Below are 14,355 nucleotides of genomic sequence, written 5' to 3' on the forward strand. Positions count from 1 at the left end.
CATGAATTAAAAAACTAATTTTTTTTAATGAAAATTGTTAAAACAATAAAGTACACAAAAAGTGACATTACATTTCGAACAAAATGTGTAGGGTTTACTTTGGCATGTTTAAATTGACATCTCCTTTGCTTTTCTCTCTTGGCTACCAAGTGATTCTTGCCATCATATTTTACGTTTTTTGTAACATTACTCCGAGACGTATTTGACAATCTCAAGGGACGACCAAAGGCTATTCTTCTTCCATGACCAATCTTTAGGTATGAATAAGCCACATCCATCCTGAAGTCTTTTATGGATTTTTTTCCTTTTTCGGTATAGATCATGTTATAGAGAATTGAGCTATTTACGATCGACATGTCTATCACTCGAGTAAAAAGGCACCAATACCATTTTTGCCCCGTACTTATATGTGATGTTTTTCAAGCAACCAATCATGGTGGTCCACCCCTACCATATGCTTATTGTAGTTGGCAATCAAAACAGGTTGTGCAATTGGAACACGACCACCTTCTTTTTTGTTCCACCTTTGTACAATAGTGGTTGGTAAGAGTGTATCAAAGTTGGTTGCCACCGAAATGCACCTGCTATCATTCCATTCGACTACAATAATTTTTTGGCTACTGTCAAAGTGCCAGTCATAGAGGGGCCTATCTCGATCGGTTCCTTCTCGAGTTCTTTGGATGATCGATTTTCCCTTATGGTTCCTGTGGCTCGGAAGCCTTTTTTTTAGGCCACACAAGAGGTTGTAACTCGTAAACAAGTTGTCAAAGAAAATAATGTGTCTTTCAGGATTTTTTACAATTTCCAGCATACTTGTTACGACTCTTGTCCCTAGAGGAATCTTGGGCTCTGCTGTTGATTTATTATCCTTGCCACAGTACAAAGTAAAGTTGTAGCAATACACATTATCACTACAAAGCGCCCATAATTTGTATCCCAAACCGTATAGGCTTTTCTTTGATTAATTGCTTTAGGCCATGGTGTCAAAAAATAAAAATTTGTGATAAAAACTTTGAGGTCCTCCGAAGTTACAAAAAAATCATGTTTATTTATCTGTTGGGCGTATCTCATGGTCTCTGTTTGAAGAAGATTATAAGGATCGTCATCAAAAAACTTCTCAAATATTGGTAGTGGTGTTAATTCCTGTAATTCTTTTATTTTGTAGTAGCATGGGTAAGATACTTTACTAAAGACAGTATCTTACCCCTACTACTAAAGGAAATATGACCTATGGGTCTATAGCAGGTCTTTCTAGTTAAAATCTTTAAGAAACAACGTGATTTTCGCCGGACAAGTAAACACAAACACTAGTAAATACCACCTGCAGAATATTGCGTAGGCATTGCTCTAATACGTTAGACAGCCGTCGGCAATCGCCATCCTACTCGGGCGCTCTCATCCCCACCAATTTCTGGCGTCATCAAATAATGACGCTGGGCGCTAATGGGTTAAACTCCGAGCAGCCATTAACTCTAACAACAACTTCCCTCTAAATGCTATGTAGTTTCCTACTCCTTAAAAAAGAATTGTGTTACTTACCAATACAAAATGGATAATGTGACTCTACCAAGATCAACTCACTTTAAAAACTTGGGAGTCATATTTGATAGCTCACTTTCATTTAGTTTTCATTAAAAGAAGTTATAAATGCTGGGTTTTGTTGTCAGGAACTCTCCATTCTTTGAGAATATCGCTAGCATTAAACTCCTGTACTTTATCTATATTCGTTCAATTATGGAATATTTTTTTCAAGTCTGGTCGCCATACTGTCAGAACCATATTCAAGAGCTTGGTTCTGACAGTATGGCGAAAAGGGAATTAATGGGCAATCAATAGTTTAAAAAGGTAATTTATTGTGCATATAGTTTTTTTGTAAAAAAAATTGAGATTGACATGTCAAAAATAGATCAGAGCATATGAGCTAGAATGTATCCCTGGTTATCCCTTTTTTCTTCCAACTAACCAGGCTTATTAATGACTATTTGTCAATAATTTATTCGAATTGTCTGATTAAGGTCCGGGCAGTATGTAAAGCTCAGGCAGTATCAAAGCAATATCTTAAAGCTCTTTCCTTCGGCACTAACAAACTTTTAGAAGAAGTTTTGTCATTTTTATCTATTCCTTCGTTCCTTCCGTACTGATCTTTATTTGAACAACAATCAAGTCCGAGCATTGAGGTGATAAAAGATCTATTTAGGTCACATAGATAGAGTAATGCTTTAGAAGTTATTTTAATTATCATCTGTCCACAATTTCAAGTATAATATTGTGGTAATCACAAAATATACAGCGAAAATTTCTTAAATTCCTTCAGGTAAATTTAGGAAAAATCCTTACAGGAAAGAAGGGATTCGGCAGATCTACAGTTCTTGTATAAATTAATTAATGACGTAATTGACTCGCCAGAGATCTTGCAACTTCTAAATTTATACACTCCTTGAATGCCAGCTCGCAGTCCTTACATTACAAAATTTTCGCCTATACGTAGACCTTGCAATACATACAACTCTATACAGAATCAATGCGATATATTTAACTGAAGCCTAGCCGAAATTAAAGGAATTCGCTTAGTTTAGATAATTTTTTTTTCTTCTTTTTTATATATTTATTAATAATTTATCACATCTATAATATTAATTTTATTTTGATAAGATGATTTCATGTTTATATTTCACGTTTCCACTCTATTATTAGAGTTTCTTTGTTGAGTGATGTAAACAAATAAATAAATGCAACTGAGACAGATTCTTAACAGATACAGGCAAACACATTGAAAAACTGTATTCTATAGTTAGTTCTATCTGTAAAGTCTTTAATATGAGCCACAACAGACCCAGTATATCGCAGTACTAAAGCACAATTTTTTTCTAGTATAGTGTAAGTGAATATCAGGACTACTGGCATATGCACAAATGAAATTCTTCTCAGTTTCCTGAAATATAAACTGTAGCACTCTCTGTAGTCCAGATGACCAATTACTATTATACATTATTGCCTTGGAACAGGCAATTACCGCAACTAAACAAACAGTACGTCTTTATGGAGTGGTATCCAAAATATGCAGTCCTGAGCGTACAAGCCGAAAGTGAATTAAACAAATTAGGGATTTTATTATAGTGTTACTAGTACTATATCGCAAATATTTCTTTTGATGAGGACCGACTAAGGTGCTTGGTAAATTTTCCTGTTTTCCACTCTGTTTAATTCAACGATATTGAGGCCAAGTAACTTCTTCTTGCTCTTAAAGACATACTATATTCTGTCAAAAAATATTTGGCTCAATATCTCTCTTGTTGATATGGTCAAAGACTATATCGAAAAAGTGCTTAAAAATTAAATGTGAGATTATTTGACAGGATTCAGATTAATTCATTTCTCAATTTCAGGCAGTCGAATCATGGATTAATGTGTCTTAATTCTAGTTTATTGATATAGTTTATTTGATTTATCATTCCAGGCAGTGGGTTTTCAGTTGCAGACATTCCTTAATTCCAGGCAGTTGAACCGTTAATTAATTTCCCATTTCCAGGCAGTTGAATCATGGATTCGTATCCGAATTCTTGTTTATTGAGTTGCTTCGTTATTCCAGGCAGTCAGGCCAAGAATACATTTTTTCATTCCAGTCATATTTTGTTCTTTTATTTTATTTATCTTTCATTCTTTTTTTGTTCTTCTTTTTGCTGTTGTATTTAAGGCGAAAAATCCTGGAGAAAACTTAGGTCATACTTACTTAAAGACACTCACACTCACTATCCAACATTTAACCATCAAGTTAGTTGTTAACATCTCTAATTTGGGCCACATTAACCAAAAGACATTTATTTATGTTGTAGATATGCTCAATAGGATTTCTACCATCACTAAAAACCAAAAATTGACACTTCTTTAACTGCATAACATTTTGATGTCGACTCCACTATTAAAGGACATATTAAATATTATAAGAAAGTGGTCGAGAAAGTATAAAAGCACAGTGTGATCAAATTACAATAGAAGCAATACCATCTATTTATTATTTACGCCCAGGGATAAGAGTTTTTCATAAATCATAAGACTTATACTAAGTAATAGGGATGCGCGCTTAATAGGGGCAATTAGTATAATAAAAAAAATAAATGTATCGGCGGTGATACTTAATGGCGAATCATACGCCATTCATCACTTTATAGTTGAATAAATCAAAAATTAATTACATACTAATCGAAATAGGAACCTAAATGAAGTTCTTATACATTTCCAACAAGATGGAGCGCCATCTCACTGTGTTTTTTCTGTGAGACAATATTTAAACAGTGGAATGGAAGGCGAGATCCATAAGAATGCCCGCCAAGATCGCCAGATTTAATACGCCTCGACTTTTTACTTTGGGGTCGGACCAGATTCTCTTGATGATATTCGGCACCCGGGATTCTACCGGGAGTCGTTTTTTGTGAAAATTGGGTCTAATTTTTATCTCGTACATTTTTCAAGACAGTTTTTTATATTTTCACTTGAAAATTTTCAAAAATCTGCCCTAACTTTTTAAATTTTCGATTTACAGCTAAATGTTATTTTATATGTTTTGTTCTTTTTTTGAATTGGAATTCAATGCTAAAAGAAAATTGTTCATATTCCTAGTAGTTTTCGAGAACATGAGGAGAGACTGTTGAGAATTGTCTGGAAATAGTGTTTTCGGGTATAATTGCTCCAATTATACAAGAAAAATATCACTTTATTCCCATCCTTTTCTAATTTTTAAAATGACATAGGGATATATAAATGAGAATTTAACTTTTCCCTCTATTTTCTATATCATTGTTTAATTTTATTAATAGTGTTTCGATCATTAGGAAATAGTGTTTTTCGAGCATGATTCGTCTTATTAAACAAAAAAAAAACATATTTTAATCCCATCCTCTTCTAATTTTCACAATGACATAGGGATATATAAATGATATATAAATTCAATTTTTGATTAGGAATTCAATTTTAAAAGAAAATTGTTCATCTTCCCAGTAGTGTTTGAGAAAAATAGGAGGGTTTTGGCAATTTTTTGAAAAACTGTTTGATTTAAAAATTATTTTTCTATTGCATAACTATTTTTGTTTAGTAAAATATCTTATTTAATAAAAAAACCTTCTTGTAAAAATTAGGTCTTTTTATATATATAATTATATTTTTGTATCGATGGACATTCTGTCAACGCTTCTTGCATTTTTTATTAATTTATGATATCAAAGACCTTTTCATAGTCAACAAAATATTAATACTAACCGTTTGTCATATTCAACACACTTTTCAATTACATTTTTTTTATATATAGTCGCCATTTAGCCCCTTCTTAAGCCAGTCGCACAATTTCTACAAAATACAACTTTTTTGGGTTAATTATTCATAAATGAAAAAAAACATGCGATATTTAGTGTGCAATAATTATTGCTACAAATATGCATATTTTTATCATTTATGATAAAGATAATAATTAAGAGGCATCAGATTTCCCACTATAATGAAATATATTGACATAATGAAAAATGTATATTTAAAACAAGGTGCCGGCCATTTCGCTGGCGTACGAAAAAGCGGAATCGGACATAATGAAACGACGCCCTCGAAATCCGTACGCCGATAAATTAGTAAACGAAAGGTACCAAGAAACACTCTTAATCATATAAAAAATATTATGGAAGAGAACCATGTGTCTCTATCTCTCTCTCTGTTGCTCTTCTATCTCTTTATTTATTTATTTATTCGCATGTAGATTTTGAGAACAGATGTTCGCATAATTTGCACTCTATCCTAGGCTCGGTTTATTTTTTTATTTTATTTTTTGAATTACATTTGCGAGACACGTTTATTTCTATTTGTAGAATAGAACAGTAGTAAATTAATAAATTAAAAAAAAAAAAAAAAATGGGGGCGAGTCACAGGTACGTTCAGAAAAATTATTGCTCTACTATTAAAAAAAAAGCTTAATGCGGAAGCTGCTTAACCTAAATTTTTCTATATAAGGTTTATTTTGATCTCCTTGATTTATTTTTATTCTTTATTTATTAGGTACCGGCCATTTCTTTGGCATACGAAGAGGCCGAATCTGATATAATGAAGAGGCCCCCCAGGGACCCACAAAACGATAAACTTGTCAATGCTAGGTCTTGTTATTTTAATATTTTTATTTAATTTGGTGTTTGGGTGTTTTTTTTTGTTTTTAATTAACCGGGTTGTGGGGGATTTTATTACTAACTGGGAATTGGAGGAGGCAAGGGGTGAAAACGCAGTTTGACTCAATCGAATCTTACACAGTCTTATTACGCTCATAAATACAGTGAACGGCAAAAATATGGAACAAGTTCAATAAAAAATAAATGAGGGATTGTTCGAAAAAACGCTCGTACACGTTGATTAATATTTTTGATTGCATATTTTTTTTAACAAAAATGTTGTATACGTTGAAAAATGTTGTCATGTAGCCGTAGTCAATACCAACTTTCTTATTTGAAATGGAGCACCCTGTAAGTGATTACATTTTTGGATTCTACTCGCTCTCATTTATTTTTTATTGAATTTGTTCCATATTTTTGCGGTTCAGTGTATAGATATTTATACAAAGAGTTATTTTGAACATAAAGATGCTCATTCTAAAGGGTTCAATATTACAGGTAAACAAAAAGTGAAAAAAAGGTTGGCAAAATTGTTGTGCGCTTAGAGGGTTAATTTTACGGTTAGTTGATTCAATTTGATCATTAGAATGAGCATTTTTTGTTCAAAACATGTGAGGCATTAAAAAATTTTTTATTAGATATTATATGTATGACTGGAAGGAGACTGCCTACTTCATGTGCCTTCTAATAATATATATTATCAAAGTTTGGAAGAGTGTTGGATTTTTTGAGATATATTTAGAAAGCATAGAAAAATATAAACAAAAAATTAAACGACTTATACTACAGATTTATGTACCTACTACTTAACCCTTTGAGGACGGAATTAATTAAATTACGAAGAAAACAGTTACTACCAAAAAATTTCTTTAAATGGGTATTTTAACATAAAATAGTATAAAAAAAATAAGTGTCTATTTTTGAAAAAAAAACTCACTATGGTTTGTGGAAATCGTAAAAACAATTTCTTACATCTTTCAGGCATAATCCGACGTTACATGTTGAGCACCATACGGTTCGATGTGGTTCCTTGCGGCTACTGCATTGGGCACATCTAAGAGAAGTAGTGTGAATGGGTATATGAGCATTTTTATCCTATTTTACTTCTTGAGGTACAAGAGGTTTGAATTTATTTGGGGGTTTCTCTGCACTTTTCCGACCACGTTTCGCTTGTTCTGGATTTGAACCAACTAAGCCACTCACTACAGGAAGCCGAAACTCTTTCAGGGTCATAGTATTTGGCATTCTTCTTTGGAGCCGTCTTTTTTTCTTCTAGAAGCAGTTTCCAGGTTGGCAGGATCGTGAAAATTTAAAATAAAAAGAACGCTTTTTCTATCCATCCACTTCAAGGCTACAATTCCTCCTGTAGATACCCTATAGTTCGATTCTCCTCTTTTCAAATACTTATCGCCACGCCTAACGTCGTGACAATAACGTGAAGTCGTTTGGCATATTTTTTCTATTTTTTCTGGCGGTTCCACATGCATAAATGCCTTCCAATAGTAAACTGTTTTGCAGTTCAACCGAGTTAAAAAATATTATCAAAGTATTATTTATGCTTCTTACCAACTAATTCTAGATAAGACCTTTATAACCCTGGCACCTAAGGATTTTTCAGTAAGATTTGAAACTTTACCCGTATAAATTTGAAATTGCGACATAAATCCTGTTTCGTCACTTCTTACCCACACCTTGTATCCCCTCTTGATCGGTTTCATCGGCATGTATTGTCGAATGCTGCTTCTTCCTTTGAATCGTATCATAGATTTGTCTATGGCTTGATACTCACTTGGCATAAATGAATTTTGATAAGAATTTGATAAGGCATCAAGGAGTGGGCGAATTTTGTAAAGCCAAAGCGACCCCTGGACATAGCAGTACTTATATAATCATCTCTAAGTTCAATTCTGGACGACCAATAATCACGATAGCTGGGTATAGATTTTAATCCCATCAGAAGGTTCAGACCAAGGAACACCTTTATTTCAGCTGAAGTTGTTGGCAAAAATGAACTACAATTGCCACCTTGTTTTTGAACGGCATAAAGGTTACTTTCGAATACAATTTTTTCGATCAGATCCAACGTAAACAAATGCAAAAAAATATCAGTAGGACTTTCTAGATCTTGTGGTATAACGGGTCCAGTATTTTCAGTAAATGGGTCAACCTGTGTACAAAATGTTGTCTGCTTTGTCCACTGTATTGAAGTATTTCTAAGCTGTAACTGTAATTGCGCCAAAGGAACCTCATCTTCAGATTCCCATTCATAGTTCGGTATAACTACAGCTGCAGGTATATCTTGCTGTTCCTCGACATCTTCTAATATATCAACGTCCATTGCCATAATATCCAAAATGTCCTCACCGTCACAAATATCATCTTCGGTAACGGAAGACACCTCTGATTCGTTATCAGATGGTATGCTACTGATTAAATTTTCAAAATCGCCAGGAGGTAGATTTTCTAATTCTTCCCACCACCAAGTAATTTTGGACGGACCTGGAAAAAAAAAAGAAATAAACCCTTTGTGAAATAAATCACTAGTAATAAAAAATATCCATAAAAAATGTATATTTCAACTCCTATTAGATTTGGAAATCACCAAGAACCGCCTGAGAGTATAAGTCTTTATTTCAAACCATTCGTAAATTTCCTGTAAACCAATAATCTTAAACTTTTCCGATACCTCTTAGATTTACTGATGCCTGGTGGTAAGACCGGGATACCACACATTTGTTTTATAAAAATAAAAGTAATGGGCATAACAAATTGATGATAACTATTAAAACAATTAATTTCTAACAAATAATTATAAAGAAAATATGTTTTTACCTGCCATTTTTTATCAAAACCACTTCAAAACGTGAAATAAATGCACTTGTTTATACCAAAACAAAACAATTCTTTCACACTAACCAAATATCGAAATAAAAACCAAATTTATTGCCATCTAGAGCATGCATGTAATATTTCCATATAATATACTACTTATACTAGATCAAATGACCGCTAGATGTTTACGTACAAATTTAATAAATTGTGGTTAACTCAGCTAACCCCTGGTCCTGAAAGGGTTAAGGTCATTAAAATGAAACAATAAACTAAAAAAACCGAACCGAAACCGAACAAAAATAACAAGAACGTTATGACAGATCGAATATAAAAAGAAAGAAAGTTCAAATAAAATCTATGATGCACTTCTTACAATTTAAACTTAAGTGCTTATTTATTATTTGCAGTAATCCAGCTAAGATACATTATCTTTTTATCAGATTTACTGAAGCTCTGTAAAAAAGATCTGGATTTTCTTCAATGATTTTAATTTAAATTTATTGACGCTGATTCTTCTTTTGGTGGGTTTCTTAGTTGAATCAATTAGAAGAGAATTTAATTTTTTTGGCTAGTATATGAGCTTAAAGAATGTCTTTATCAATCACAAAAATAAAAATCCAACATTTTCCTTCCAATAACATTTTTTGAATGTCAAATGAAAGCAATAATAAAAAATAAACTGGTTGATCCCTTGCTTCCTACATATTAAAGAAAATTAATAATTTTTATGTTTCACTTAACTAACTGCTAACAAAGGGTCGTTTGTGGTGTCCAATTAAAAACATTAATTAATTAATTAATTAAATCTTACTTAGTTCGTTTACTAATCAATCCAAATAGTTTCTGATGCCCGCATGATGAATTTTTTTAAATATATTTTCCGAACTTTGATGATTACCCATATAATTTTATAGTGTAATAAAACACATTAGAGATTCTAACACAGAACTGACACAGTAAACACTTAAAATACTACTTGTTCTCCCTATTAAAGTCACGCAGACTCGCGTAGGCCGCCTTGCGATGCACTTATTTATTATTAGCCATTTTTTTAATTTATTATAATTTTTTTTATATAGCAATGCAAACTAGTGGCTAAAAACAATTACATTATTATTACCTCAAATTTCATCTCTACATGTTCATAAATCGTGCTACTAGACTAATGTGGCCAGGGCTGGACTTTATCATTATTTTTTTATATCCAGCGTGTGAGCTTCAAGAGCTGATTATTTAAGTGATTTTAATATTTAAGGTATAAGGTATCCAAATAATTGGTTTTCGGTATAATGGTTTGGCTGCATTTAAATAAATCATATCCCTAATTCTAATGTCAACCTTGAGTGACAACATTCTTAGTACGGTCCTTATTCTAATGTCAACAACATTTCTCAACTTCTAAATGACAAGTAAACATTGATTTAAACGTCAACTGTTTGCTGTTCTTTTGACAAGTGACATTAGAAGTTTGGATCGCCTGGAAATAATATTTTTATTGCATAATTTAATTATGGAATTATTTAAGAAAGACCCCCCTTTATTCCCATCCTCTTCTAATTTTTAAAATCAGATAGAGATATACATATAAATGAGAATTGAATTTTTCCCTCTATTTTCTATATCATTGTTTGATTTTATTAATAGTGTCTGGATGGTCTGGAAATAGTGTTTTTCGAGCATTATTGGTCTAATTATCTAAGAAAAATATCACTTTATTTCCATCCTCTTCTAATTTTCAAACTGGGATAGGGATATATAAATGAGAATTCAACTTTTCCACTATTTTCTATATAATTGATTCATTTCGTTAATAATGTTTGGATCTATGATCTTATAAAAAAAGGCCATATATCCCTAATTAACTATAACACTTGTACTTCATAACAAAAATTTTCAAACGAAGATAATCTATTATTTTGGATTTTAGCTTGATTTTTACGTTATTTACCGTGCATTAAGAACCGCGGATTCACACTTACAAAGGCTAAAACAACAGAATAAAAATCAACGGAGAATAGATTTCTTATATTTGTTTAATTGTTGATAAAAGCGCACTTTAGGATTAAACAAAAAAAAAAATACAAAAAACCAAGGTACAGTCGTAAAAAGGGCAAATTTTTACAATAAAACAGTAAAATCGGAAGTAAATACTCACCATTTTCATGAAATCCACTAGACCCGCTTGTTCCCGGTTTCGCGTCATCCTTGTTCGCTTTATTCTGACGACACTTCCGCTCCAAATCGGTGATTTCCTTCTCGATTTCCCCGGAAATGTGCTGCAGTTCCTTACCCATATGTCTCACCTGATTTACCATCTAAAAACGACCAAATGTATACAAGATAGTTATTATTATTGTGAATTAAATAAATTAATAAAAATATTAAATGAGACCTTTTCTAATGGGTGGTCAAAGGGAACGGAGCGAACGGCCTCTCCGCACACCCGACTTAGCACCGCTCGATTATTTTTTTACTTATTTATATTTTATGAAATATACCGTATCTACCTTAAATTTGCCGTTCAAAATCGCATTTAGATCGTCCAAAATTCGACCCAGTTCAGTTTCGAGTTTCATTTTTAATAATTGAGAATCATCTAAAGAGGGTTTGAGGTTAAGTTATTGCGAAACGAAGAAAAGATTAGAATTACTACTTTTTACATTTGCTTATTTGTATAAGTTGAATCAGGGTTTGTTAAATTAAGCTAAGGAGCTGTTAAAAAGGTGCCCTCTTTTTCTCTTATTATATTTTGATTTTTATTCAGTAGTTAAAATTTAAATAAAGAAAATAGCCCCAGAAGAACAAAGGCCCTGACCCAATATATAGTATTTGAATTTGTTAATTATTTTATATATAAATAATTAATACAAAAACAGTGTTAATTAATTAAGGATTATGGACGAAAAACTGTAATTTTGCAGAAGAATTTCTCACTGGTAACGTGTGTGGGGTGGGTGGGGGGCTAAAAGTAATGTTACTGAAAAACGGTGTTTCTTGCAGAAAATAACTGTTTTTTAATAAAATTACTCTTACCCCCACCCCCACCCACCCCACACACCTTACCAGTAAGAAATTCTTCTGCAAAATCATTGTTTTTTAAAATAGAACAAAGACCATGATCCAATATATAGTTTTTCAATCAAATACAAAAAAGTGTTAATAAATTAAGAATTGTTGACCAAAAACAGTGTTTTTCAGTAACACTACCCTTAGCCCCCCACCCACCCCACACAATTTACCAGTAAAAAATTCTTCTGCAAAATCACTGTTTTTCGTCCATAGTACGCATGAACAAAAGATAAGTTTGTCCATAATATCCAATTTAAGAACACTGTTTTAGCACTAGAAATGTATAAATAATATATATAAAATTATATCAAATTTTAATTAATAAATAGTGTTATTAGATCGGATAGTATGGACGAAAAACATCGATTTTGCAGAAGAATTTCTTACTGGATACATGTGTGGGGTGGGTGGGGGGCTAAGGGTAGTACTACTGAAAAATGGTGTTTTTGCAGAAAATAACTGTTTTTTTTTATAACATTACCCTTGCCCCCCCACCCACCCCGGACAATTTTCCAGTGAAACATTCTTTTGCAAAATCACTGTTTTTCGTTCATAGTACGCATGAACAAAAGATAATTTTATCCATAATATTCAATCTAGGAACACTGTTTCTGCACTAAAAATTTATAAATAATATATATAAAATTGTATCAAATTTAAATAAACAAACTGTGTTACTAAAATTGGATTCGACGAACTCATTTATTGTTCATGCACACTATTTTGTAAAACAGTGATTTCTCACTGGTTAAAGATGTGGGTGGGTGGGGGGGTTCAAGGATAGTGTTGATAAAAAATAAACAAGTTATTGTTAATTTTATGTAACCTAAAAAAGCAAATTATTTAATCCATTTAATTGTCTCGTTTAAGACAAGTATTTACTGCAAAAAACACCGTTTCTCAGTTGCACTACCCTTAGCCCCCCACCCACCCCACACAATTTACCAGTAAGAAATTTTTCTGCAAAATCGCTGTCTTTCAAAATAATACCTGTGAATAATAGATGATTTCGTCCATAATCCTTAATTGATTAACACTGTTTTTGTTAAATATTAATATATAAGATTATATGAATTTTAAATAATATGTATTATTTAAAAAAAAATATACAAATTAAAGTTGTGTTGTTGTTAAAAAAGTTTATTAGTTATTAAATTTAATTTATTCTTATAAGGCAATTAAGGCAATCTGCAAAAAATACATTTTTTTTAGCAACAAACCCTTGTTGCTATTTTATTACTCGGGTAATAAAATAAAATGCTTATTTAAAAAAAAAACACACTTTGACCCCCTCGAAAGGGTAGTTAAAATCACTTAAAGAATCACCCCTTGAAATTTTAGCCTCGATACTAAATAAACACCCTGTATTTAATTATAAAACAAGAGATTAAATTTCGGGTATGCTAAAGATAGTGAAAACTAGGCATGTAAATACAAATCAACGGCAGATATCAGTCAATCAATCACCCTCTCCCGATCAATCATGATGTCCTCGTGTGTTTATGTTTATTTTATTAAATTATGTTTTCGTTTGTTTCGTTATTGACGTACGAATATTTTTTGAACGAATCCAGGTGCCCGCTATCTCGTTGGCCTACGAGGAGGCAGAGTCTGATATAATGAAGAGAAGGCCTAGAAATCCTTTCAATGATAAACTGGTTAACGAAAGGTAAAATGTGTTTTGTGGTCTCCTCTTCTTTAAAAAAAAAAGGAAAAAAAAATATGAAAACCTCCTTGTTTTGCTGACTGGAAACCGAACTAACCAAACAGTGTGTCTGTGTGTAATACGGTTTGGAAATGAGAGATCGAGTTTTTTGACTAGTAAGATGATCTGAACATATACTTAAAATACAGTTTACAAGGGTATTTTGGCGTTACTGTAAATCAGATTTTATTTTAAATGAAGTACCGTTTTAATATGGCGAATAGTAAATCAAAATTATTGCTTTTGTGTTTCAGGTGATTTTCCAAAAGCCTCATTATTTTAATTACTGTTAGAGATACAGACTTGATTCAAAAACTTTTATGAATCAATAAAACAATCTGAAAGATCAATAGTTTTCGAGAAAAATCACAATTTGCCTTTTCTGTTATTTTTCCAAAAAAACTTCTTGCTTTTAGAGATTAAATAGCGATTTCAAAACTGACATAGCATAAATATAAAGTAAAGTCTTTTTAATTTCCACTATCCTTCTTCTTGAAATAGTGGTTTTTTTCCAAAAATCCATTTGCAGAAATGAATCCTTTTATCATTTACCAATTTAAATAATTTCCTTAATATGAAGCATATGTTTAGTGTCCCTTCAAGATACAT

The 14,355-nt window shown here is 32.0% G+C and overlaps 1 protein-coding gene across 11 annotated transcripts in view; it reads left to right on the plus strand.

Annotated features, from left to right (window-relative positions):
- LOC126735606 (sodium/potassium-transporting ATPase subunit alpha) overlaps window positions 1-14,355 on the plus strand; it is a 129,425-nt gene that overhangs the window by 96,894 nt on the left and 18,176 nt on the right. For 6 of the 11 annotated variants that reach the window (XM_050439659.1, XM_050439665.1, XM_050439663.1 and 3 more), the window contains one exon: window positions 6,037-6,131. The exons of 2 other annotated variants lie outside the window; for them this stretch is intronic. In XM_050439659.1, the coding sequence (XP_050295616.1) occupies window positions 6,037-6,131 (95 nt within the window). Of the gene's footprint in view, window positions 1-5,531; window positions 5,627-6,036; window positions 6,132-13,615; window positions 13,711-14,355 lie in introns of all 11 variants that reach the window. 3 more of the 11 variants (XM_050439668.1, XM_050439662.1, XM_050439660.1) reach the window with 3 other exon arrangements.

Source organism: Anthonomus grandis, chromosome 4 (assembly GCF_022605725.1).
Source record: "Anthonomus grandis grandis chromosome 4, icAntGran1.3, whole genome shotgun sequence".
Classification (NCBI taxonomy): Eukaryota; Metazoa; Arthropoda; class Insecta; order Coleoptera; family Curculionidae; genus Anthonomus; species Anthonomus grandis.